Source organism: Larimichthys crocea, chromosome III (assembly GCF_000972845.2).
Source record: "Larimichthys crocea isolate SSNF chromosome III, L_crocea_2.0, whole genome shotgun sequence".
NCBI classification, from domain to species: Eukaryota; Metazoa; Chordata; class Actinopteri; family Sciaenidae; genus Larimichthys; species Larimichthys crocea.
Genome location: NC_040013.1, coordinates 3025960 through 3053951, shown reverse-complemented (window position 1 = coordinate 3053951; position 27992 = coordinate 3025960). Strand labels below are relative to the sequence as shown.

The following is a 27992-nucleotide window of genomic DNA, read 5'->3' as shown; positions in this document are numbered from 1 at the left end:
AGTTAACTAACCAGCAGTAATTAGCACCACCTGCAGCAGCTAAGCACGCTTCAGTAACATGCAGATTACCTGATCCTCTCAGCTGTGGTGTGGTTCCCAGTGCTGGGGCTGAGACAGGCGAGAAACAGTAACTTCATTGCTTTGACGAGCTAACTTCTCATGTAAACACGTGTGGAGCAGGTGAATAATGCAGCGAGCAGAGCGTCTGTGTGTTTGTCTAACCGACTCCTCTCACATTTCCTGAACTCATACCTGGAAGTTACACCACGTAAGCTACAAAAAAAAAAAAAAAAAAAAAAAAAAAAAAGGAGGCTAGCTCCGTTAGCTGTCAGTGAGCACATGTTTACTACAAGTCCGCCTGCTAATGTGCTCCCATGGAAACACATGCCGGCAGCACATATAGCACAGGATGAAGTGTTCTGTTGTTTAAAAGCGAGTCACCGAAACACCGACTTAAAACAAACACCTGTCACCTGTCAGGTGTGTCAACAGTAGATTTAACGGGTAAACAAACAAAACAACAACGCCTGCGCGAGCTCCGCAGACTCACAAACAACACGGATAAGGCTGCTCCCGCCTTTTTCCCACTGCGCATGTCTTTTGTAGATCGTCGCCACGGCAACGCAACGACGTGACAGCTCGACGACCGAGCTGCGTGTCACGCGGTAGCACCGTGACACAGTTTGTTTGTTTGTTGACTTCCAGTTTCTTCCTTTGACGAAGTTGATGAGTTAAAGACGGCACAGAGTGAATGTTGAAGCTGTGAACATGAGCCACGTTAACGGGGAGAAGTGAGGAACGCTCCGTGGGTTAAGGTAACGTAAAAAACTACAACTCTTACCGAGCTACCGAGCTAAAGCTAGCCCCTAAAGTGTTACATATGAGGATTAAATTAGATTATATTAGATTATATTAGATTATTCATTCCAATGTACTTGTTACAGCAGCAGAGGAAAGTGTAGCATACACTACAGAGTTAGAAAAAAGTAGAAAAATCCACAATAAACAGACAGAAATGTCTATAACCTACAACAATAAACACGAAAAACAAACAACCAAGTACTGAGGATAAAAGTGGCATGATATATAAAAAGAGTATTGTAATGTAAAGTGACCATAGTGTGAGAAAATATTGCAAAGTGACCATGATAGAAATAATAAATATTATTGCATGAGTAGTGACCATAATATAAATAATATTATTGCAATAGTAGTGATTATAATATAAAGAATATTTAAAAAAGTAAGTGACCATGATATAAATAATATTACAAAAGAAAGTGACCATGATATAAATAATAACTATATAAATGAAAGAAAACAGGAGACTACAACATGATCAGGTGTCACATGTGTTGTCTTTGTTTTATTTATTGTTTTCTGTGCAGATTTTCAGCCGTTAAACAGTGCGAGGATGGCGTACAGCAACAGGGATGCCGGTGAGAGCACCCCTCTTTTGGACTCCGATGCTGGGAGCAGACCTCCACCACCGCCGCCATCCGTTTTCCAGGGGAGGAGGCTGGCATGTGCAGCCATCCTGCTGGCCGAGTCGCTGGAGCGGATTGCGTTCTACGGCATCACGTCCAACCTTGTGCTTTTTCTCAACGGCAGCCCTTTCTATTGGGAGGGCACCCAGGCCAGCCAGGCGCCTCTGATGTTCATGGGAGTCACCTACCTGATTTCGCCGTTCGGAGGCTGGCTGGCGGACGCTTACCTCGGGAAGTTCTGGACGATCGCTTTCAGTTTGATCTTGTATATTATGGGCATGCTGTTTTTCCCTTTCATATCTAACGAAGACACCAGGATAGAATTATGCGGAGAAGAGATGGCGTTTCCTGTGCAGCCTATCGAGTGTACAAACGGTACCCCACCAAGCAACGTAACGTGCCCCATCCGTGCCCCATATTGTGGCGCAGTAGTCTACAGTGGACTTTTTCTAATTGCAGTAGGTGTGGGTACCGTGAAGTCCAACATCACTCCCTTTGGGGCAGACCAGGTAGAGTATTAAACACTTTCAGATCTCAGAGTTAATATTAGAGGAGGAGACATGGAGTTTATTTCAGTCATCACTGTTTCCTGTATAAGATTGATTATGCAGTGTGACGACATGGAGGCCAGACATGTGATTGGATTTCCGTTGCACCACTTAGACATGCATACTTTTGAACACCACGGCCAGTCTTCTTACCCCGCTCACACTTGTGCACAAACACGCACGTAAGAACAATCACTTGACTGATAGTTCACTGGTGATAAGAGGTGAAACACGACACATCTGTTTGGTGACGATACAATGCCAAAAGCATTATCCTGAAAATGGGGAAAGCTCATCAATGGACTCATTGTTTTTCAACATAATCCAACCAGAAGTGGGTAAAACCTTTCAAAAGGAGACCAGTGGATCAAATACGATTAGTTCTTGAGCCAGCTACGCTCATTACAAGATTTTCACGTTTCTGTCAATGCTCCCCTTGATCACACGCACAATGCACAACAAAGCAAAATCCATACGTTTGAGGCAAACAAGAGAAAAACGTCAATATAGGGAATAAATCAGCTACAGCCACAGTGATTGCAAGCAAGAAACAATTATCAAACCTGGCTAAAATACTTATTTGTGAGTTGCGAACATCTAACGTGAACCGCGTCACTCAACGGCACAATCTTCAGGCTAATTCCCCTCCAGCTGAAAGTCCTAATTAAATGGCAGTGGTGGCTGTTAAATACTTGAAATGTGGCTGGTTTGAGTAGAGTTTAAGATCGCTTGGAACATGCATCTTGATTTCTGTTGAAGAAGTAATTGCACCCTCTTGCAACGTGAAAATTGCCAGCGTCAGTGTTGTGAGTTTGTTTTTAAATGAACGTGGAACTTGAGCACAGTAATCATAAAGTTAGAGTTTTGCTGGTGCTGCTGATGAAGCTGTGTGGGGAGCTAATAGATCTTAAAGTTGGGACATGAAATACGACAGGAAACTGTATTTTTGTCCTTTTTATGAGTCACTGCAGATGTGACGTCTGTCATCTTTTGGCCATTCTAATATTTACTCATCACATTTTGCGTTTGATGGAGGGTCAACACTAAAACAAGACAGTAAATTAAATGTTTGTCTCGTCCTGACGTGATGGAAGTCTGGAGGGAACACAAGCACTTAGTTTGATTGATCGTCTGTCAGGACTAAATGTAGACGAGGCGCTCCGAAAGTACCAATCTCTATATTTTAAAATGTCTTATAATGCACTTCTTGGTAACACGTGGCAATCAGGTGGTCAGTTTAAGCGTGATGAATCATTTTCTAACTCGGCTGCACAGCTGCAGAGAGGAAACCCCGGAAAGATTTATGCTCCGCATCGGCCTGTGAATGCCGTGACATTATCTCCACAGTAGTTAATTGTAGCTCTACCACTGCATCCTTTGTGCTCACATACAAAAGAAATATCCACTTCATCATGCATTGATAAAATCTTATCCTCCACTGGGATAACTATATGTGGAATGGATCATTGCCATTATGAGAATAATATTATTATGATTACATAGATATTTAACTGAATTTATTGCTGTTTTGGTAAGCTAATGGTGGAAGCTCATAGAAAATTCTGTACGAATGCCCAAAGCAACAGTGAGCAGATGAATAATAAAGCGAAAGTTGCTTGTGTACTTCCACTTTTTCACTTTCATATGGCTGTAGGCTTTCTGTATGATGATATATGAAACAATCCCACTATTTTTATTAAGAATGTAATGTCTTGAAAGAAATGTGACATCATGTCTTCGTCTGTCTCAGCTTGTAATCGTGGTTCCTCTTTTCTGTCTCGGTGTTTCGGCACATTTTGTTCCTTTGGGCAGCTGCTGTTTTACACGCATAAGATTGCGTCTTTCTTGACTCATTTTCCCACCATGTGACTTTTAAGGATGGGTGTCAGGATGTGGTAACAGCTCCTTATTCAAAAATGTCAGCTCACTTCTCTAAATTTAATGAAAGTGCAACTATTTGCTGTGACTCAATACCTTGAATCTTTGCATGTCATGTCTTTCCACCATCACCAGTACTGATATCAATAAAATCCTACAGATACACGCATCCATCGTGACTTTAAAAACTCAGATATCAGAGTGCACACTTCTTTTCTAGATGACAGATGTAGCTAGTTGACAATCACGCCTTGTATGACACACAGAGTTCAATGTCTTATCTTTAATTGTTGCTTCCTGTATGTCTGATCTGATTTGTGGCTATCATGTGATCTCAGGTCAAAGATAGAGGGCCAGAGGCCACCCGCAGATTCTTCAACTGGTTCTACTGGTGCATCAACTTAGGAGCCATCATGTCTCTCGGATTTGTCGCCTACATCCAGCAGAACTACAGCTTCGAACTTGGCTACATCATTCCCACCGTGTGCCTCGGGGTCTCCTTCCTGGTCTTCATCCTGGGCCGCACCGTCTTCATCAATAAGCCTGCCGATGGCAGCGCCTTCACGGATATGTTCAGGATCCTGGGTTTTGCCTGCTGCTCCCAGAAACCAAAGGAGACTAACTTAATCCGGTGAGAGTGACATCTCAACTTTGTGTGTCAGGCGTTTTTATGAAGTGACATAGTATAAAACTGTATTGTCAGGCAATAAATGTGGTATGTTCATTCCCTAAATGACAAACTGCACGCTCGGAGTGACTGTGGAGTAGCAGAGTGTTCATTAATCTCAATGGGAAGGCACTTTCCAGCAGTGAGAGGAGTATTTTAGTTTATGGCAAAGTTCAGTGGGACGGTGACTGTGATGTTCAGTGGAATAACACAGCTAGGTGTTGTTGGTAGACCTTTATGTTAAAGCCTCCTCTGATCCCCCCCCACTGGTCCAGGCATTCATCTTCATTCATTCCCATTTTCTCCAGAGATGAGGATTATGGGCTTTAAGAATAAAGTTATTTTTCTATATCTTGAAGCGCTCTTATTTAAGGGTGAGATGATCACTTCAGTCTCACACATCAAGAGTTTAGTATCCTATATTTATGTATATTTCTATCAATCACAAAGTATTTTAAAGGTCATTTTATCTTTTTCTTTACTCCCATGAAGCAACAAACCAACACTACTAGACAGTGCCAAAGTGACCTACGGAGGAAAATTTCCAGAAGAGAAAGTAGACGAGGTGAAATCTCTGGTGAAAATCCTCCCCGTTTTCTTCGCCCTCATCCCGTACTGGACCGTGTACTTCCAGGTAACATCAACCCATATTAAGCCGAATCAAAATGCATGAGCCGCGAGCAGTCACGTAAAATGAAAAATCAGAATTTAATATGGCAATATTATCTTTTCTTGGATGCAGATATGCATGTGTTTAATACGAGGGAAGATTATTTTCCTGTTTCAATATTGAAGAGGGATGGTTTTTGTGCCAGACATCCCGGTGATCATAAAGTAGAGAATCACTTCACGCTGAGACTGTAATCTCCTTTATTGTGTTGCAGATGCAGACAACCTACATCCTGCAGAGCCTCCATCTGAAGATCCCTGGTAGTCCTCCGAACAACACTGCCGGCTTCCACCAGGTAAACTAAAGTTAAATAAAGTTCCTGTTTCTTGTTAAATTATTAAAAACATGGAGGGTTGTCTAGATATTGTGATTAGTGTTTCACAACCACTTCCATTGAGGTTAAACACATTAGTTCGCAGCTCCAACCTGCCTCCACTGAACTAGATTTCACTGCTGAAACTAAAGGAGTCAGTAGGTCACTGACACACATCGGTGGGCAACAGCTGGAGGCAGTAGCAAAGGTTGCTAATGCCTTTTGGGATTAAGTCGGGACTTGACTTCACAGACTAATACCTCGCAGATTAGCAACCTGGCTGCGGTTGTACATCCACAGAAGCACCTACAACTCATCCTTCTTCCTGTCTGGTGTTGCTTTTGTCTGACGGAAATGAAAGACTTGTCAAAAATCAAAAAGGTTCAAGAGCGATGAAAATGGAATAGACAAGGAAGTAAAGAAAGTACAGTGTGCGTGTTCTTCTTTTTGAAAAGGTGACAAAAAAAAAAGTGCACTGACTGACTTCATGGAAATGTGAAGTGAAACTCTTCCCTGCAAACCACACAGTCAGAGTGTTGCACAAATGGCATCCGTACAGTGTACATTCTTACATTCAACAATAACACGCACTGAACCCCGTGACACCGCGAAGCCGTCTGACAGTTTTGTTTACTCATATTCCTCCGTGTTTAACTGTGCTTTCACGACTGTACTGCTCGGTCTTCTCTTCACATGCTGTTTAGTATCTTTAAAAAAAAAAAAAAACAGAACTAAGCCTTTTCTGCTACCAGCCTTGACACTTCTCAACATCAAAAGGGAAGTGAGATTAGATGCCTCTGTGAATTACTCCCTCACCTCACCTGACACATTTCAACGACTGAGACGAACAAATACTGCCTCTCGAATGAAACGGCGCCCATACGAACGGTAATGAGTGGCAAAGGGAGGCAGGAGCGAATGTGTTGTAATTGGATATAATAAGATTAGGTACAGAGATTACCACTCTGCTGGAGCGGCAGGTATTTTATGTCTCTGTGAATAGACAGTAGATGTTTTTGCATTCATTATAATTTGAATTGCATTTTAATTTGTCTTTATTTAACCCTGTGATGTATATAGAGAAGCTGCTTCCAACCCCCTTTAACTTGAGATGCAACACAATTAGCGCTCCGTCTAAAAAAATAACACGTTTTAAGCAGAGACGAAATTATTTTCTCACGTTCTCACGCTGTTTTAATCTACTCAGCAGAGATATAAACTCTATAAACCTTCATGAAGTAAAGTATCTAAGACACAAAAGGTTTCTTGATCTTTTTCTTCACAAATGTGTTAAAGTCCACCTTTTATCTCGTCAGACACAGAACTATCTCTATTTCTCACAGACTGCAAATAACATGTTGTTTTTTTTTCCCCCAGTCGGGCAAAGTCATGACCCGGCCCCCACACCTGTGTCACAATCATGCTGTTTAATCAGCATCTAGATACGCCACACCTGTCGGGTGGATGGATTATCTCGCAAAGGAGTGTGTGTGCACTATCGTGAACTTTAACACGCTTTGTGTGCAATAATTGAGAGAAACAAACCTTTTACTTCGACTAATGAAATATGGAAGCAAAGAGTGTCGTGTTTATATTTGATTTAAGTACATTTTAATGCCAGTATTCCAGAAAACGCAAAGATTAAATTTTAACTTCCCTGATAGCGAACCATGATGTAGATCATGTATATTCATCCATATGCATCTTTAGTTCATTTCAAGAAGTACAAAAAGCAGAACGTCATGCTAACCGCAGACTTGGACCTGCTGAGCCACCTCTGCCATTCATACCAGGCTTTCCTTGGCAAAGTCTCACTTAGCACTTCCTATCATTTTGAATATGATAATGCGCAAACAAGGGAGGAAAACAGTCTCCAAGGAGCTGCGTATGGATTGCCGGCGGTGACTCGGAGAAATGGAAATTCAATTTGAGAATAAATGATGCTATCAGAAGTGTTAAACCAGAGACACATCAGGAGCTCAGATGGCACTCGGAATTTGAATTGCAAAGAACGTCTCCAGCAGTTTGCAGCCTTTCATTGCTCACTCAATGAGATATTGCCTTAACTTGTAGACACTTTGTTTGCTCACAATGGATTTTCTGTTTGATTAATACGTCTTCCACTGTGTTTGCACAGTGTAATTATTCCTTTCATAGGTTCAACTAAAACTTTAATTTTAGTCTTTGAGTACACTTTGTTTTGTCTCCCTCCTACATTTTTAGTAGATATGTAAAAACACAATGCTGCTGCTGCTACTAATGAATATGTTAACATCAACAACAATAATTCTAGTACTCGCATCCCAATTTATTGATTTGAATCTCTGCTTTCTCTTCTGTGATTTGCATGAATATTTTTTTCATTTCATTATGTTTGCCTTTGACCACCTGGGGGTGCCAAAGCAATATCAAGCTGAAAGTAGACACACATGCACACAAACGCTGGGTGAGCTGTGTTGGAATGCACAGACATCCTCTGTAGTTTTCATGCTTTGCTGCTTTTCTGCACAGCTTCACCTCATCTTTCTCTTCTGGATCTCGCCCCTCTCAGATGACGTTCCGTTTCCCAGCCGCCTGGCTCACCATGTTCGACGCAGTGCTCATCCTTATGCTGATTCCCCTTAAGGACAAAGTGGTGGACCCCATCCTGAAACGCCGCGGCCTGCTGCCTTCCTCTCTGAAGAGGATCGCGGTGGGGATGTTCTTTGTCATGTGGTCGGCGGTGGCGGCAGGTGAGAACACCGACTGACGTGTCCCCCTCTGTGCTGTCACATGAGTTGGTCACACAAACAGAAATGAAACAACAAAGTTAGTGTTTGTGGTGAATGTCACATGCAATCAGTACTTACAAGGTAACAAGCAATGCAGCTGCAGTGCTACCACATCTAAATCATCATGCTTCTGGAACATGGTATATGAAAATAGTAAAATATACATGTTGATAGCTGTATGCTGCACAAAAACTATTTTTCTAAATCATTTCTGACTGACTAAATTCCTTTTACTGTGTTGTTTTTTGTGCGACTCGGCAGATGGTTTGCCACAGATGTTTTAATTGTCCCTGAATTATAACATCTGTCACTGATGTATTAATTGTCCCTAAATCAAAGCACGACTTTCCACCTGGGGAAAAAAGAGCGGGGGAAAAAAAGCCCCGGAGGTTTTTCTTCTTTTTTCTTTTTGCCCTGTAGAGCACAGGGGGAGCTGTGGCATTTCTCTTTTTGGTCCTGAATGGCTGCATCCGCATGCAGCAGCAGCAGCGGCAGCGCTGCTCAGTCCTACTTCCAGCCTGTGGATTATTTTGGAAATAAAGTCCCAGCCAGGCCTGTCAGCGGACACTGCTGCATTGATACATCCAGGCTAAAATGTTTGAGAGAGACAAGCCTGGAGGCAGGAAGAAAGAAAGCAAATCAGTAACACTCCTGAGAATCAATGCACATTATATTTTCTACAACCACTGCCCTTTCTCCTCTCTCAGATGCACAATACATCTGCCACATAGAATATGAACATGTTCTGTCATTAGTGACCTTTCAGATATTGACTGGTGTGCTTCAACCTGATTGCCAGTGGACTGTTAAACATGCACTGAATCAAATTTGACAATGATTGTGAGGGATAATTACATTTTTTTGTGAGTTTGTTAAATATTTTGTTCATGCGAATTAAAGTGAACATAAATTAGGCACTGACAAGATTGATATATGATCTGATTAAGTCTTTTTAGAGCCTTAAAGCATCTATTAGAAGCCTGAGCAGCTCTGGTAAATGTTTCAAATGATGATTTTTGAGTCAGTTCCCTCCTATAAATAATTCCATAAATGTAATTTGCACATATAACAATATCAGATATGATTTCCCTGTTGCCAAAAAGCAATTCTTTACCTATATGTTACATGAGCAGCTCCACTGCACTTTGCAACAAGGCTACAGGAGCCGAATAGAATAAAATCAAACTGTATGTGTCATGTCACATTCATAGACTGGTAATTCTCTTCATCCTCATCTGCATAATTAGGTTATTAATTAATCTGACAACAGATGTGTAAAAGGCAACATGATCAACAGACAAATGTATAAAAAAACACATTATTTAAATGTGATATCAATATAAAAGAAGGAATTACATTTTTCATGTATGGTATAAACTCATCTTGAGGCATTAAAGGTTATGTTAAGAAATAGAGCACCAGTCTCAGACTCCAGTGACAAAAACAAGAAGAAAGAAATTTTACCTCACAGGTAATTAGAAACTAAATAAAATACAATAAAAACAATCACCATTGTTGGTTTAAAATAACTTTCAGAGTTAGATTTGAACTTTTTCCACAACCCGGGCTGCAAAAGCGGCAACGTATTTAATCCTTGAGGACAAATGCGCCTGTCAGAGCACATCCACTAAAAGTGCTTGATTTCCTCGGGCACAGATTTTAAGTGTCTGGCAATATTATGGAAAGGATCCCTACAGAGATAAAAACTTTTGTTTAACCAGAAACAGGCATTTTATCGCTCCAGAGTCCACAGACACAAACTGTCATTCAAAGTGGACAGAAACAAATCCCCCAAAACCGACTTTTCAAACACAAACTCTTTTAAATAAATCCTCAATTCAGAGATTTAGATGAGAAAAACAGCTGTTTGAGTCGCACTAACATGCACGCACGCCAGCCCGGCTTAACAAAGCACAGAGAGACTGAGATAACATCACAGGCAGAGGCAGCGCAACGCTATTCTCCCTCTTTACATAGCAATTACTCAGTAATTACTGCTGCATATTAATGTTTTAAATGATCCATAGACTGAATGTATGATCTGTAGAGTAAAAGGACTGAGACAGACGTCTGTGCAGTGATGTTTGAAGTGCAAAAGAGAGACGGGCGCTGAACTAAACTCTCATCCTGGTGCTTTACTTCATACGACATGTTGAAAAAGAGATGAGAAAGTTTGAGGGAGAGTCTTCGGATGTTCCCGTCTGAGAGTTATGAAGGCCTGACTTAACCCATCAGAAACATCCTTTTCAATCAGCGAGATGCGGTAGACGGTCTATTAACCAAATCTAATATGTCTAATGCGTTTCGCTTTAGAGTAATGTTTTCCTTTCAGAGGACATGAGCATTCCAAGAAGGAAAGGTGCTCCAACATGTTCATTTCAGATGTTCAAAAGCCATTCAGGTATTTACTTTTCCATTTGGCTGCCTGAAAGAAAGTGCAATCCTTGCATTTGAATTGAGGCTAAATAAATTCTGAATATTGCAGAAAGCAATTTTAAAAGGCCCTGCAGTGGAGAGAAAGGGTTTACGACGGTGCAGCGGTGTGGCCATTGGTCACAGAACAGTAGTGTGCAACACAGTTCTGACCTGGATTTTAAAGGAGTCAAATCAAACGACTGGATCAGATATGTACTTCAGATATGAATGAGCTGCAGCATTAATGATACTGTATCTTTTTATTTGAACTTTTGTTCAGCCAAGAATGATTCGCTGAGCCTCTGCGCTGTTTATCCCCAGCATTGCCTCTCTTCACATTTATTCAGTCACACACATCGACTCCTGGTGGCTGACTTACACCGTTGTTGCGTTTTGAACCGCATTTCCCTCAGAGCTTATCTGCATCCGTCTACTAGCTCACACCGCGCTGTGTTCAGAGACTGACAGTTGGGAATGTAGTAGTATTTTTTTTTTTGCCTAGAGAGTCGCCAGCCTAACACATTACATTGTCAGCCTGCCACTCTGCGTCCACACCGCTGCTGTTCAGAATCAATTTCATCAGCATGTGCAAGAAATGTGCAGAGCTTTTTTTCCATGATGACATTGGTGCAGCGATATTTCACAGGGTTTTCTGTCATGCTTGTCGACACGAGTGGCGCGAGGACGGCTGGACCTCCCGCGCGGGGCAAAGAGACAGCTGAAGACTCGCTGTCAGGCGGACAGCGGACTTGTTTCTGATCCTCTTTTCATTTGTGTCCAACAGTCCCAGACTTCAGCCACATACTGAGTCCAGCTCTGAAAAGCCGTGCTGACATTGCTTTTGAAGAGATTTCCTTTTTAGTTTTATCACATTCCTTTAACTTTACATACTAATCTGCTTTAGTTAAAGCTCAATAGCTTCACGCTGTCCAAAGACATCTCTTCTTTCTTTTAATAAAAGCTGGAGCAGAGTTGCTGAGAGAGGGATCACACTCGGTTGTCCGATGTGTCATGAAGGGGGGGTAAAGATGTGTGTTTATAGCGAGACTTGCTCTGGGCAGCCCAGTGGCCACACAGCCTGAGATGGACGCCGGGTATTATAGGATAGCCGGATTACAAGACTACAACTCCTCTCAAATGCAGCATTAAGTGTAGTTATGATAGGAGGCTGTCTCTGGGAGTTATCTGGAAATAGCCGCTGGTTACATGATAATAGCTATCGAATAAAGCTTTCAGGAGACGGCAGCGGTTGATGACAACGGCTTGGCTTTTATCATTGAACCGTCTGCACTGATCCGTTACTAACTGCCATAATATGGAAGTGTGCAGATGTGATCTTAATGAAGTTTTAGGGTAGCCTTAAAACTCGCCAAATGCTTAATGGACTGTCGCTAAATCCTTGAACTCTGGATGTTTGTTGGTGTCATGAGTGTTTTTTTTTTAATCCTGACTAAGATACACAAGCCTAGATACAGCCAGTTTGTATTTTTCCTCACTTTAGCGTGTATTTTGCCGAGTTATGCTTATTTTTGCGTGTGGTGTTTTAGGAGAGTACTCTCAGCCAACTGTTCTTATGTAAATTTGTCTGTGCGTCTGCCCTCTCAGGTATCTTGGAGACGAAGCGCCTGGAGATCGTCAAGTCAAATGGTACCATTGACCAGGTGCTTGGCAACGTTATCTACTACGCAGCAGATTTACCCATATGGTGGCAAGTGCCTCAGTACGTGCTGATAGGAATCAGCGAAATCTTTGCCAGCATTGCAGGTACAGTTGTCCGACATCTCTCGTGTCTCATTCAGCACTGCGGGGTCAGGTAGACATGATGATTCAGACTAACGGTGATGTGCAGTATCCTCCAGTGACGAGCCTTATGGTTTGAGCTGGACTCATTCACCTCCACGATTGTAGCTTATAAAAAACAAACAAACGTAGGGCCCATTCCTCTGAGCAGAATGCGATGAAGACTAAACCCTTTTTCTGAACAGTTTGTTTGATTCATTGCCAGACTGTGCCACCTTTAATGTGTTTGCAGGTCGTAGTAAATAGCCCAGGAAGCTAATAGATAATTGATTCACCGGATTTTCCCAAACCACTCCATACGATGTGGATAAAGTAACCTTTAACTGAAACGATGACAGCTGTGTGTTCACTGCAGCCTCATATTACCACTCTTACTCTCACTATATATATATGTGCACTATATGCTATACCATGTATCCTTGAGGGTATTGTCGTCATGGCAACACAGTTGACATCATAACAAACTTCCTCACCTCCATGTTCAGTCAGCTGGTGTGTTAAAACTTGAACTTACCAGCTTGGGGTGTCATAATTATCTTAGCTTAGCTTCTAATTTTAATTATCAAAATCAAAAGCAGGATCACTGAAGCCACGCAGCCGTCCACTGTCGCCAACATGTGTCCGAAGGTGGAAGAAAAGAACAACAACAACACAGCTGCACTTTTCAGCTTGACACCACGACTGCTGCCAACTCAGAGATGAGTCATCCTGGTTCCCTGAAGTCCAGCAGTGTGGAAAAGTGTTGTTGGTAGTTATATCACACCAGATATCATGTAGCTGATCCTTTAAAAATCTGAGAGGCATAAAACAAAAAAAGGTTGATCTTTACAATTTAAGATATAGTTTAATAATCAGATAGCTATCAGCGATTAAAACAATATTTAAATCAACTCGTGACACCTCTAAAACCAGCATATGAAATAGTAATCATAGTGAGAGAGAGAGATAATAATGACAAATTGTACTGACATACGCTGTAGTGCAAGTTCAACTCTTAATTATCCGATTAGAACAGCTGTTCGTGGGGACTTATTCCACTTGAATACACAGAAAACGATGGTATGTTTAATTACCAGTCCACCACATTGAGGATGCTGACAGTTCTATTTGTACGTAGAGCAAAGACTTCCAATTTTAGAGGCGTCATCGTACCGTAGAGTCGACTGCAGGTATTAAAAAAGATTCTTCAGGTTGACAAATCTCTCGCTCAGAATTTGATTAACCTCCGTTGGAGTAACGGGGTGGCAGCCAAAATTTCTAAATGCAGATTTCTCGAAACCTTGGCACAATAAACTGAAACTATCTGCATGACTAGATACCATTTGGAGTGAGTGTGTCTTTGGTTAATTAACTCTTTCTGAAAAGTCCTACATTTTGTAATAACTCCCCTTCCCTCTAAATTATTTTGTCACACTTCATACCAGAACTGACAGCTGCAAAACTTCTTTTTGATACTTCCAGGGTATCAGCTGAAAACCCGCTCTGCAAGCCAGCTCTCATTTCTTTTCGTTTTGTTTGTTCTTGTGAGCTGTGACCTGAACGGGGAAAATACCCATTTCATTAAAGAAAAATACTGGAAGTAAGGCCTTATTGCACCATTCATACAATAACATGACAAACTGAGAAATTGCTCTCATGTTATATCAAATTGCGGCAGCGAAATCTGAGACAAGAATGGAAACAACAGCTACAATATTCTCCTTTATTAAAAGAGGGGACTTTGTGTCTGTGGAGAAATGCATTGAATGTGATGTAGCACAGTGCAATGTGGCAGCTGTGGCCCATTTTTGTCCCACACAATATACTCTACAATGCACGACAGAATTCGCTTTGTGTTGCGTTTATCTGTTTTCTGTCTGTATAGTTTGTTTTCCTGCTTTCTTTATGTCTTTTTTCCCCCGCATGCCTCCAGGCCTCCATTATCTTAGTGATTGGACTTTGTTAAGACCTCGAGCCACGATTGAGTCGTTCACCTATTACTACGGGTCATGTTGTTGCAGGTTCTTCCGTAGAGCGCTCGCATTTATTTCTATATCAACAGTGAAGATTGAACCATTAATATTTTAGATCTCTCTTCGCTCGCCACAGTGGATGGATTATCTGGCTGATCCAGTCACTGCAGGATTTTTTATAGGGATGAGCGTTCACATTCGTCATGTTTGAGTTTAAAATCCATGGATACTGAAATTTGTTTAATAAGCTTGGGTATTATAAAGCTCTTGAACAGAACTCCACAAGGCGTCTATAAAACACTGGAATTCGCACAAAACTATCAGGGTCCCTATGAAAGTCAAATCCAGACATAACAAAGCTATAGGGATCCTTAAAATAAACTTAACTCCTCTTCTCTCCCTCTATACCATCCCACAGGGCTTACCTCAAGGAAAATTGGCTGACAGAATTGTGACATATGTCTGGTTAGGAGGAATATTTCCCCTTAGTCTTCTTCTTCTTCTTTGAATAAATCTGTTTAAAACCTCCGGTGCCGTTGAACTTCCCTCGCCGCAATCCCTCGGTCTTGTAGGACAACGGGGTAATTCTTTGCTTGCACACCACCCAAGTTTGTCTGCTTACAGGCAACAAGAATATGCAAAAAAAAAAAAAAACTTTTGCAAAATGACTCCCTACAGTATTTTTAATTATGTGTTTGCACTTTTGAAAATGTTAAAGGGTAATATTATTTTCTAAGAAAGAAAAATCACCCCTGCAATGACGCCCTTGGGAGGCAAAAATTCTCTCCACATTTTGAATTCCACGCCTTTCTCTTATTTCCTCTCCCCTCTCGAATGATTCTGCCTCTTGGATCGAGAAAGGTCAAGCTGTTTGTTTGCGCGTGGCGATATTTGTGGACGTCACTTTGATTGTTTCTTGCATTATTATTGTCACAGACAGACAAGAGATGGATCCAACATAGCGTTACTCCGTCCGCACCGTGCACGGCCGTATCTGAGAATCCTCACCAACCTTTGCAATTCCCTCTGATATGCATAGCTATTGACCAGTTCGTTGCTATCAAAAGGTTAACTTAGGATATAAAACAAATGTATTGTTGTGAACTTCATGAAAGGTCATTCATGTTTCCCACTGAGTAATAAGCTTATGTTTGCCATGCTCTTATCTCATTCTTTTTCTCATGAAGCTTCTTCTTTCTTTGCACAGCTAGCGCAGGTATCTGTAAGGAAACTGTTTGTCACATTAATTTGTGCGATGTCCTCCTCCAAGGAAGGTCTTAAACAGCAAGCGTATTTAACCACGTCTCCCTAATCTCTTCCCTGACAGATGTAGCTATAGGGCCTCATTTGAAAAATCACATGTTTGAGGTGCCATGAAATTATCAATGTCAGCTCGCAGGCAGACAGATCTCGAGGCAAAAAAAAAAAGACCCATATTTGATGTTTTTTTTCCCCACTCCCCTCATGTCTCTTTCTCTTAGGTCACTTGCCCGTTTTCTCAGCCATTTAATTTCTTTCCAAGCAATAGAGTGATGTGTGTTTTCCAGAAATAACTGTTTTGACAAGTAGCAGGCAGCAGTAGATGTCCAATGAGGACACCACAGAGGAGTGCCGCCATGGAAGATTAGCTGTCAAGCAGCTTCAGGGGAAGCCTTTTCCTGCCACATACAACAAACTGAAAGGAAAACAGTCACTGTCAACAAACCCCGTCATGTTACACAGATGTAAAAGACAGATATTATACCCAAGAACATGGAATTACCTTGTTTGATCCACTATCACAGACACGAACTTGACAGTATGTGTTCAGGCAAAGCAACACAACACCATCACTGGCAACAGGTGTCACTTTTTCCACTCATTGAATATTCAGTTTAACAAATATCTGTCCTTGTTGCAGGTCTGGAGTTTGCCTACTCAGCAGCCCCCAAGTCCATGCAGAGTGCCATCATGGGGCTCTTCTTTTTCTTCTCTGGGATCGGCTCCTTCGTGGGCTCCGGTTTGTTGGCTCTGGTCTCCATCAAGGAGATTGGCTGGATGTCCTCCCACAAAGACTTTGGTAAGACACGCAGTACTTTGTACAGTTATAATATGTGCAGTCACAGTTCATCACCAAGAGGTAGAAAATGTAACACATTAAAGCAGCTATAATCCATATTTTTATAATAACAACAGATCAAATGACTATTTGTAATTTGGGGTCCAAAGGGGTCACTCAACCCAGAGCATTTTAGCTTCTTTCAGCCCACTGATTGTATATTGTATAATCATCAGGTGGTAAGAAATAAAACTCTGCTGCGGGATGTGTAAATACACAGCTGCTGTTCGACATATTAACTGACAATAATGGAAGTCCTACTGGGTTTAACTTAAAGGTTATACATAAGAAATTCACTGACACTAAATGTCACACTAGATCACAGCATCTCAGACCAAAACAAAGACTAAACAGACTCCAGTGACCAAACAGTAATTTTATGCTGCAGATAATCATAAATCTTCCTAAAAATTCAAACTGGAAAGAAACAGAATAAAACTCACTCTTACACTGCTGGTTTGGATGAAGATTTCCACAAAATCACACCAGGGTACAAGGTGACAGTGCAGCTAATCCTTGAGGACAAATGTGTCAGAGAAAATCCTCTAAATGTTCTTGATAGTTCAGGTTCAGATTCTTATTCTAAATGTCTGACTATATTACGACAGGGTTCACTACAGAGATAGACCTTTTGTTTAACCAGACCAGAAGTCACTCATCTCCAGACTCCATAGACACAAATGATAGTTCGACCTCGCAGAACATTGTAACTTTACTCAAAGTGGACAAGAATAAAACAAAACTCACCAAAACCTCCTCTGTTAGTCTTTCCACTGTTCCAACAATCACTCCACTTTAACATAACAAATATTTCTGTGCTGCATATTAATGTTTTGAAACACACACACACATTTACTGTATGTAACCTTTTAAAGAATGATGTTACTGTCTTGAAAACAGCTTCAGCACACAGCTGATTGATCTTTACTCATACAGTTTTCTTGGGGCGGTCCATAATCCTCCTGAATTGAGCATTACAGTTGTCAAGCCTGCTGTTGGTGCAGTATTGACTCTGCACATCGACTGTATGTATGGACTTGTGGAAATAGAATAGTAGGTATCGATTCAGAATCCAGAAATTCATTTTCCGGGGACATACCTTTTAAGAATTTTAATGGCTTGTGCTGATTTAAAATCCACTTAAGAGTTTGTAGGTTAGACGCAGAGAGAAGGGGGAGGAGACAACGCTGTGCAGACCTCTTGTTTTAAGAGTGTTTCCCATAATAAATAGACATGTCAGGCTAACGACAAAAGGTTTGTGTAAATCTGTCCATGTGGTAGAATGAATAGCGTAGTGGTGGCAGCAGATGGATGGGCTCCCTAGCAAGAGGAGGCTCCCAACCCAGATGCACTTTTCCCTGAGCATGCGGTAAATAAGCCAACACTGTAAATTGTTTACCCACAAACACCTAATAGCTCATTAATACAGTGTGCCGACAGGTAGGGAGGTACTTTTGATGATGTTAGCACTGGAAGATGCTTGGCACGCTTCATAAATCCACCCTTTGCTCAGCCTTGCTTCACTCGGGGGGCAGTTAAACTCGAGCCGGATTGCCTGTAAGACTTCTTTTTGCTTTCCAAAATAAGTCATTTTAAAAGGTGAGCTCCAGAAATGGAACAAAACATCCTCCTGGCCACTGATAAAAAGGCACACGACACAAAGCTTCAGCCATTGAGTACAGTCAGGAATCACGCGGTTTGTTTTTGTGGCTCTCGCACGTTAGCTTCTTCCACATCTCATGGCTCTCTAGGTGGAATGGATTCAACTTATTTCCATGGCTGCGGGCACAATGATGTGCAGTAAACAGCATCTTGGGTGAGCCGTGCTAAGTTGTACTGAGCTACACGGGCCTGAGGACAGATGAGCAACATTAATCACAGGCTGGGGGTCTGATTACATAGCCCTGCTTCTCTTAAGTAAAGCTGTCCCTGCAGCATTACACGGGGATGGCGCTGCTCGTCTGCCATCACATTGGTAGATGCTCAGCTCTCCTGTCGTGCTGTAGCTCCATCTCTCCCCGCTCCACTCTCACTAATGTTAGCCGGCGTTGCCAGAGTCCATCGAGTCTGTCCGATGTTACGGTTACCAGCTGATTTTGGAAATGGTGAAGTTCAAGTCTCACTTTCTTGGTTTGCTAAAGACGTCCAGGGACGATCATGGAAAGAAAAGTCATACCGACATTCATTGTCTGTGTATAGCTAGATAAGTCCCTCACTGATCCCGCACTCAGGATAGATACAATCAAGACTGAAACTTTGTTTTCGTAGTTTAAACATTTAGAGTCAGCAAAGGAGTTCAAGTATCTTGGGGTCTTGTTCATGAGCGATGAGAAAATGGAGCTTGAGATGGACTGGCGGGTTGGAGGATGTACCGGGCTGTTGTGGGGATGAGGGAGCGAAGCCCGAAGGCCAAGCTCTTGATTTTTTTCAGTCCATCTCCACTGCAACCTTCGTTTATGATCATGAGCTTTGGGTAGTGACTGAAAGAATTACATTGTGGATACAAGCAATGAGCTTCTTCCACCGGATGGCCGGGCTCGGCCTTAGAGATAGGTATTGGAGCTCGGACATCCAGAGTGAGTTAGGAGTAGAGCCGCTGCTCGTTGGCATCAAAAGGAGCCAGCTGAGGTGGGTGAGTGGAACAAAATGGATGGATGGATGGCATTTAGAGTAACATTCAGTTTGATGATGAAGGCTTTGAGAGTGTAGACATCTTTAGTTAAGGTACTGTAAGTGCTTGAATTGTAAGAACCCAGTTAATAGTTGCAGCCCCATTAGTCGTTTCTCCATATGTGCCGACCTTTTCACAACGTCCTGTAAAACACGAAGCATAAAATTTATGTTATGTGTTTCACAAGCTTACATAACAAGGACATTACCAAAGAAAACGCTGGTTCTTCAAAGCCCTCTCATGCTTTTGAGTCTCCATAAGTGACTGACCACATGTGCGGGTGAAAGCTCGGGGCATCAGTCCGCAACTCGGTGATGAAAGTGGTTTGACTGTATTTCAGCCACATCTGTTCTCAAACTTAAAACACAGCGAGCTTATGTGCTGAAATTATTGATCCTTCTGCACATTGTTCCCCCCTGTGGTCACATCTGGTTGAGTAGTCATCCATCACGCTTTTATTTGGTGTTTTTATAGGCCTGGTATAACACTATCTCATCCTTTTTCCTGGCAGAGAGAGAAGCTGTTTTAACCTCTGTAAGTCAGTCAAAGATCATCCTCCTCACCAGCATTATTCTTCACACGCAAGAAGGTTCAGCCTTTGTGTCGAATGAATGTTTCTCTTTGTTAGCCACATGGTCACATGACAGGAAATGGCTTCTTTGGCCAAGTCCTGACTGATCTCCTATCAGATGTCTGGGACGTGTCGGAGCATTCAGAGCGAGCTGACATTCGCACATCCTGCTCGTGAAGTGTTGGATCACACTCAGCGAAATGTCAGTGTTTTAATGGGAGCCTTTAATGTCAGATCTGGCAATTTTAACATCAACTCTTATTTCTGTCTGAAAGGGCTCTATCGGAAAATGTCTTTTTTTTTTTTTTGCAGTGTGTATTAAACATGTCAGAGGCAACAGAGGGCGCATGGAAATACTTGGCCTGTTGTGACCGTTTACAAAACCGCATGCATCAATCGTGAAGTTTTAACGAGCGCCGGAGAAAATAACTATATTTATATCTGAAACAAACATGCATTGATTTCATCTCTGATTTCATTCCGAGGCAGACGATGGCATCGAACGCATTGGAGCATTAAAATATTGGGTCATTGCACTGAAGGCCCGGATCAATTGATCCATTTTCAAACGTTAAATTGATATTGACCCGTTTCATCTGGATTCACAAGGTTCTGCCTCAAAGCCACTCGCAGGTGAATTGTCCCACAAGTTTTATATCGACGGCTGACCCACTCTCTGTTGGGGGCGCTCCGTGTAATCACAGTCTTGTCATTTACTAACTCAGAGCTGTAAAACAAGCCCTCAGAGAAACACGTGGAAGAGGAAAAAGCTCTGATTGGACGCTTTGCCTTTTAAAAGAACTGTCAAATATTCATGGGCTTCGTTAAAGTCCTTGTTTAGTCTTTTGCTGCTGTAATTAGCCTTCCATATTTTTTTGAAAATGCTTAGCAGCCGAGTGGGCCCTGGAGGGCGGAGGCTGAAAGGGAGGAGGCAGAGCCTGTTTTAATGTATAATGGATATAGAACAAGAAGCATTACAAAACTGAAACCTTGCACAATTTTCAGGACTTTTTCCCACTGAAAAGAAAAAGCTTTTTTTATTCCTCGGGTCCTACTTAAGAGGGACTTTTTGAAATCTGGAACAAAGGTTTGAGAGCCAGTCATCTGTCAGAATAATCTTTAGGCCGCGCTAACAACATTTTTTCTCCAGCAGCGAAGTATAAATGTCCTAAAATCAGGATTTGTTGCATGCCTCACGCTGACATTTAGCAGCTGCTTAAGAGTCGACTCAGAGAGTGTTTATATCAGGCACTTATTTTCCATATCTACTTTAAAAGGATCATATTTTACTAAACGCTCCTTCGCCCAGGATACATACCTCTTAATAATTCCTGTTCCTTGTTTTTTTTTTGTAAGCGATGCCGCTCCATTAATTAAGTTTGCAGAGGCAGAGACTCTTAAGGTGAATTATCGATCGAGAATACAAGCGCCCTCGCTGCAAATGCACTTCCTTTTCCTGCCGCGCCTGCCTGTCAAGCACATTGTTTTGCACCTCATGAATAATTCAAACGCTGCTTTTGTTTTTGATGCATTCCTCACATTTGACCAGATTAGGATGACAAATAAGTTAAAACTGTAACAGGAGGTCAGCTTTTCCATTTGCCACTCATTTCATTAATGCGCTGGCTGGGGAAAAAAAAAAAAACTTGAGTCATCAGCCAACTCTCTGTTCCTCGATCAAAGGTTTCAGCCTATAGAGCTGGCCTGACTGATGAGGAATCGCTCCTGTGTGATGCATCCTATCATTACTGCGTTCCTTTATTTCCCTCGATATCTAATTATCCACAAGAGTACGCACACGACAGAGAGCGCGTGGAAAAAGAATTATTTATATGCGCGATAGTGACATTACGGAGTGTGATCCGCTCTACTGATCGCGAGTGATCATGCAAAGCGCCGGGATCGCTTGTTTCAAATGATTTGATCCTGCTCTTTGATCAGGGAGGAAGGACGCGCTGCTAAATCATGTACGAGGACATGAAGGTTTCCGTGTTAACATGAAGCAGCCGCCTCCAATGCCAGCGAGGTGGATGTTACACAGGCCCTCGCTGTGAAGCTGTTGACATTATGCAGTCTAGTTTAAAGAAAATTTATAGGTCATCACCATGTTTTCAGTTGATGTGTATATTTACAGAACCTCCTCCCACTTGTCAAGGACCAATATTTGCTTCTCTGTCTTCTTTGATTTTCCTTTATTTGATAAGCGTAACTCAGCAACTGTTGACTGAACTTTGGTACAGGACAAACTCTAATGACTTAAAGTGTGCTCACGATTAGTTCAACTGGTTTGTAATTATTAAATTTAAGAAGTTTTCTGAAGTAAGTAAATTCATTTGCTAATAATTATACATAGTATAATTGAACATAGTCCTGAAGAGTTTTCAATGATAGATGAATATTAATTAAATATTTATTCATCTTTAATAAATGGATATTTATTTGGGTTTTAAAGGAGGTTTAGTGACACTGATGAAATGTTTTGTTTTTTTAGGGATGAACATGAGACATTCAAAACATGCATGAGATTTTCCCTCAGCAGGTTAAAAGTTGTGGAGTGTGCTGTTTAGGGATTTTTAAGACCTGAACCTCCCAAGCCCTTTATGAGGGGCCAGCCTGCACCACCAGACCATCAAAAATATTCAGGAATCAACGACTTGAACCCAACCCGACCAGCAAACTGCCAATTTTATGCATTATAGCAGCAACGGCCATAAGGACAGAGCGCCGCGGTGCTCTCTGAGGGGCTGATCCAAGCTGTCCACAGCGCTCTTTTTTCTTTTCAGTCCTGCAGCAGCTCTCCAAACTAACGTCGTATTGTTGAATAGCAGAGAAATTATTCCAGTAAAAGATGACTGAATAAACAGAAATGACTAGAATATGATGATAATTAATAAGCATGTTTGTCTTGAGACTAAATCTAAAACAGCTGGCAGCTGTCCGAGGAAACCTGCAAGGTGATGAACATGTAAACATTATACCTTGTAACCATCATCATAAACCACTAGTATGGCTGTAGCTATGCCAACGGCTTTTGAAATGAGTTTTGACCCTCTGTCAGGCCCAGCTCACGGTGCACGCGGTGCACAGGTGGGAGATTCATTCAGATGAAGCAGTGCAAATCGAGTTTTTGGCATTTTGGACTTTGAACGCTGAGAACTGATGTTTGAGAACCACGTCTGTTTGTGTTGCAGCGTCAGTCTGCTGCGATCTGACGAGTGTGTCAACAACGGCAAACAAAACACGCGAAGAAAGTGTGCAACAATAAACTAACAATGTTTAAAAAGTTAATAAACAGTTTTAATGACTCCCTTCCAGCAGATGTGTCCACACAGATATCAGAGAATACCGTTTAATGTGGTCAGTAAATCTGCACTGATTTCTAAATGAGTTACTCTCGTAGCAGCTGCTTTACACTGAATGAAAAGCTTCTCCTTTAGTTCATTAAATCCCTGCAGCCGGATAGACATATGTGATAAACCTGCAGCGTCCTATTAGAGGAGCACAGGGGCTATTACGCATGCCCGTCCACTGTGTTTAACTCCATTTAAATTACCCCCAAATGACACCAGACTGCTACAGAACAACCACACACACACACACACAGACCGGCTGGTTAGAACTCCGCATTCTGCTGTTTATGCGGGAGACATCGGATTAGCAGAGCTCGTTAATCCGGCGCATCACAGCCTCCTTTCCAATTTATTAAAAAAAATAAAAAAATTAAATCAGCAGCTCATGTGTTATTCTTGAAATTCATTATCCGGCACTCTCACACATATGATGTAACAACGTCAGATACATTCGAATTACAGTACGACTGGAGGAGCATGATCGTGTAAAGTGCTTCACCAAACTATGTTTTTAATTTGACTTTAATCAATTTCTGATCACGGTGCTAGGGGGAAAAAAAAACTCAAAAAAGCCACACCATCTGCCTCTGGCTGCAGATCTCTGGTCCGGCGTGTTCACGTCATGCCTCTCTGCACCATATTTCCATTCGTTGATCTGTTGATGTCATGCTTCACTGTGATTGGCACAGCGGTTTCCGAGTGATAAGACCAGCGACGTGACTGAGCGTATTTATCTAAGTACATACACAAATATATATATTCATTTTTGTATTTATATTTACTGCTATTGACTGCTCCCCTCGGGGATGTTAAAGCTTTACGTTTCTCTGATTTATATTCCACCTCAGCCCTTTTGCACTCTGTGTTGCGGCACAGAGCTTGGTGATGCCCACATAGTTTCTGTGTGTGTGTGTGTGTGACCTACCGCATTGCACTTGTCATTGTGCTTGTTTAATTAAACCGGAGCTCTTAGTCTTGTTAACATCTTTCAGCAGCTCATCTTGTGTGTCAGCACGTCATTCCCAGACTGTACAAAGGCCAGGTTAATTGAAGCGACGGCAGCTCTTTGTTTGCAACACTTTCGGCTGCGGACAGGCAGCGACCTCGGCGGTACAGATGGATTTAAACTGTTCTGCCTTCTCCTCCGAAAGTAAACATTTCCAAAAGAAAAGTTTTGGCAGTTGCACAAACAAGTTAGCAAAGTATCCGGTTTCTGCTGTGCTTGCATATATGTGCACGACACCGAACACAGAATGATTCAATAAGAGTAAGCTGTGAAATAAATGAACAGTCGTGACCCATGGGGCTGTTAATTGTAAACTGACAGGTATAATGAGACTGTACTTAAATACACGCACGTGCACGAGCACACACGCGCACATCCCGCCAGGTGAATAGGCAGAACTTGAGCTGACACCACCATATCTAATTAAAATCAAGCCTCCTTCTTTTTCTCTGGCTCTTTTATTCGCTGTGACAGCTGCACATGGAGGTGCTAATAGGAGCCTTCTGAGATGTACGGCAGCATTGCCCCGGGGGCTTCACATCCACTCGTTTGACGATAATGTAGGATGTAAGCTCTATAGGTATCACTGTCCACTGTGCCCGAGGCTGGACGCCTGTTCTTAAATATGCCGAAGCGGAAAGAAAAATTAATCCTGGTTTTGCTCGGCGTGAGGCAAAGCTTCACCCCAAAGAGCGTCCTCGTCCAGCAAAGCGGTGAACACAGCCGCATGTCGTGCTGTCGACTACAAAGTCAGTTGGCCCGCCTGACATGGTCAAGAGGACAAAAGCTGCTCTAATGCCAATTCAATTGTTTCCATACTCAGCGGAGACGATTGTACTGTCGTCAGCTTTGCCCTTCATGTAAAACTGGAGCGAGGCGAAAACAGGATTTGTTTAGAGCTTTACTCCGGAGCTTTGTTGCTGCATGAGGACGACCTCTTCAGTCAGCAGTGCAGCAAACGTCGAGACGGTTCGAGTTTAAAGGCTGCTGGTTGAATTCTCCAGGCCTGGTAGGAAAAAAAAAAAAGTCAACAAATAGTGCCCTGGAAACTTTATTTCCTTAGTGCTGCGGTCTATTTGTCTTGACAAGTCACACAGCAAATCACAGCAGAGGCTTCAGTTTATTTCTCCTCCTTTTTATTGCATCCCTTTTTCCACAAGGAAATAAACCGTCCTTTGATACCGATGAAAGACTGCGACTTGAATCACAGCTGTACTGCTCTGTTATTTCCGAAACTTCATCGTCAATACTTCTTTTCTGTATCGATGGTGAAGGGTGGGGAGGTCAACCATCTTCACTTTAAGGTTTTTTTGCACCATGGTGAGATGACAGAATCGTCTCTCCCTGCTCGACAGAAACACAGAACCCTGCCACATTTTGCAGGCTGTTTACCTTTCTAGTATTTCCTGATCAAAAACAACCCACCCGCTGAGCTCCTGCTGCTCGACTGCTGACCACATTTCCTTTTGTCATCTCGCAGCACTTAAGCATCATCTAAGCACCGGTCTCGCCTCTGAGATGTTTCATATTCTGACGCATTAACGTTCCTCCTCTGTCTTTCCAGGTAATATCAACGACTGCTCTCTGCACTACTACTTCTTCCTCCTGGCGGGGATCCAGGGCGTCACCTTGCTGGTCTTCCTTCCTATCTCTGTTAAGTATGACAAGCAGAGGAGCAGAGCGGGAAGCCAAAGGCAGAGAACCACGTCCTCTTGACCCACACAAATGTCCCTGTATTCCCCTCACCATGCCTGCCTTCTCCAGAGCCCAAAGACCCTCATACATACTAATGAAATCCTAAAGTTCGGTTTACCTCTTTAAGAAGAAGTCACAAATAATCCTGTCATGACTATATATATATTTCTTATTTATGTTTAGGTTTTAAGTGGGGACTCTTTGTTTTTTTTAAATAATAATAATGGTTTTACGTCACTGAATGAATGCACAGGCGAAAGTCTAGCGATGAATGCAGGAGCCACGTTTGAATCCTTTCTGCTGTGCTCCCTCACTCCTGTGTTTACTCTTGTTGCCTTTCTTTGATCGTTTGCACTTGACTTGAGGAGTGGTGCCATTAAAAACAAAACAACAACATCTAGATATTTTCTAATCACGAAGAGTACGCTGTTGTTTTTATAGTTAGAGTTTTACTTTCTGTTTTCTAACAAAGTCTTATTTTTGTACTAACCCTTTTACTGACCACGATATCGTCAAACTGGCTGTTTAAAGGTCCCATGTTTTACATTTTTGAGGCGTTATATGTGAAGAAGAAAACATATTTGTGTTTTTTTTAAGCACCAAAAACTCCCAATATAGTTTCTCTCTTGAGCTCTAGCAAGAACAGGTTGTTCCGTCTCGTTAATATTAATGAACCTCTCTTCTGATTGGCTGATTTGTGAGTGATGCCCGACCAGGCCAACCACAGGTACAGTGAGCCGAAAGTACAGTTGTGACCTCACAGCCTCGCATAAGTCCTGACGGCTCGTTTAAAGGCACAGTTTACAGTATTCATACGTCACTATAATCAAATAGAAATGTGAATCTCACTTTCTACAATATGGGACCTTTAAATGGTTTCTAGACAAGCTAAAATCGGGGTATTTGTGCATTAAATGTACTTGAATATAAGCATTATTTCTTGATTTCAGTATCTATGCAGTAACATAGTTGTGATCACAGTGAATGGGACGTTTGTTAGACTGCAGTGTGGCATTGCTGTAAGTGTGGAGACAGAATGGGGCTTTTGTTTGAGGACTTAATCTTTCATTCAAATCTAATATTTGGAGAAAAACATTTCCAACATTTGTTTCCGCTGCTGCGCGTAAATACATACTGTAAATCCACACAAATCCTCAAACAGAGCCATACATGAATAATGTTAACTCCTCATGTTAAAAATACTCTGACTCCCGCAAAGCTGTTTTTTTGTTGTTGTTTTTTTTAAATTCTGGTCAAGCTGCAAAACCGTATGTCGGTATGACAAACCACTAATTAGAAACTAACCTCGTGCCTAACGAGCAAACCTTGAGCGTAGCTCTTAAAATATCCGCTGCAGAAATACTTCAGGATCAGGGTGAGAAATACAAACAAATTAAAAAATATAACCCTTTCACACTGACATCATATTTAGATTTTGAATTTCATACAGCAGAAATAAATCACAACTTTCTAAGTATTTGTTGTCAGAAAACTTTCTGCAGTGTTATCGCGGCTTTGCAGCTTTGCCAGAAAATGTTTAGCTGTATTTATTAGACTGTGATGCATTTGTTTTAGCTTCATTCTCTCAAGAAAAATGCCTCTTTGTGTGAGTGAGTGTGTTTCTTTGATTTGTCAGAACAGGTACAGCACAAGGTACTGAATTTTATCAGAGGAAGAAAACTCAGGGCTTGGGCAATAGTGTCGAGTGACATAACTCTCCAGGAAAATGTAAAACTACCTTTCAGAGCTCCGAACAGTTTTTCTCCAGTGGTGCAAAGTTAAATCTGTCAGAGCACGTGAAGAAGCAAGAAGCTCAGTACGGAAAGTATGTGGCGCCCGGTTTGTTTGTTATTTTCGTTTGTGTTTAATTGGTCGGATAAAGAGTTGTTCCTTCATTTTATTGCATATTTTATACACTGTGTGCTTGCTTTGACATCTCAGTCAGATTTATTTTGTTTATTTTGGAACTATATTCTGTTTTCATAATGCTGCAGAACTGGAATATTGTTTCGTGGTGATATTTGTGGCCATTAAAGGATATTAAACTGAGAATTGCGTTTGTCACTTTCAGCTGTCAAACCCGTCACTTCACCTGCTGTT

The 27992-nt window shown here is 41.8% G+C and overlaps 2 protein-coding genes across 4 annotated transcripts in view; one reads left to right on the top strand and one right to left on the bottom strand.

Moving 5' to 3' along the window:
- glt1d1 (glycosyltransferase 1 domain containing 1) overlaps positions 1–203 on the bottom strand; it is a 36806-nt gene extending 36603 nt beyond the window's left edge. For both annotated transcript variants that reach the window (XM_027278214.1, XM_010736075.3), the window contains exon 1: positions 70–203. In XM_027278214.1, coding sequence (XP_027134015.1) covers positions 70–137 — 68 coding nt within the window. In that variant the 5' untranslated portion in view covers positions 138–203. The remainder of the gene's footprint in view (positions 1–69) is intronic.
- Positions 14–27941, top strand: slc15a4 (solute carrier family 15 member 4). 2 transcript variants are annotated; one of them, XM_027278213.1, is made up of 10 exons: positions 14–180; positions 706–815; positions 1389–1996; positions 4252–4544; positions 5073–5214; positions 5465–5545; positions 8115–8295; positions 12355–12513; positions 16402–16560; positions 25762–27941. In XM_027278213.1, exons 3-10 carry the CDS (start codon positions 1415–1417, stop codon positions 25911–25913), a joined length of 1749 nt encoding a protein of 582 aa, XP_027134014.1. In that variant the 5' UTR covers positions 14–180; positions 706–815; positions 1389–1414; the 3' UTR covers positions 25914–27941. The 2 variants fall into 2 exon arrangements, with proteins under 2 accessions (XP_027134014.1, XP_027134013.1); XM_027278212.1 differs by having other exon boundaries at positions 157–268.
- Positions 27942–27992: the final 51 nt, after the last annotated feature.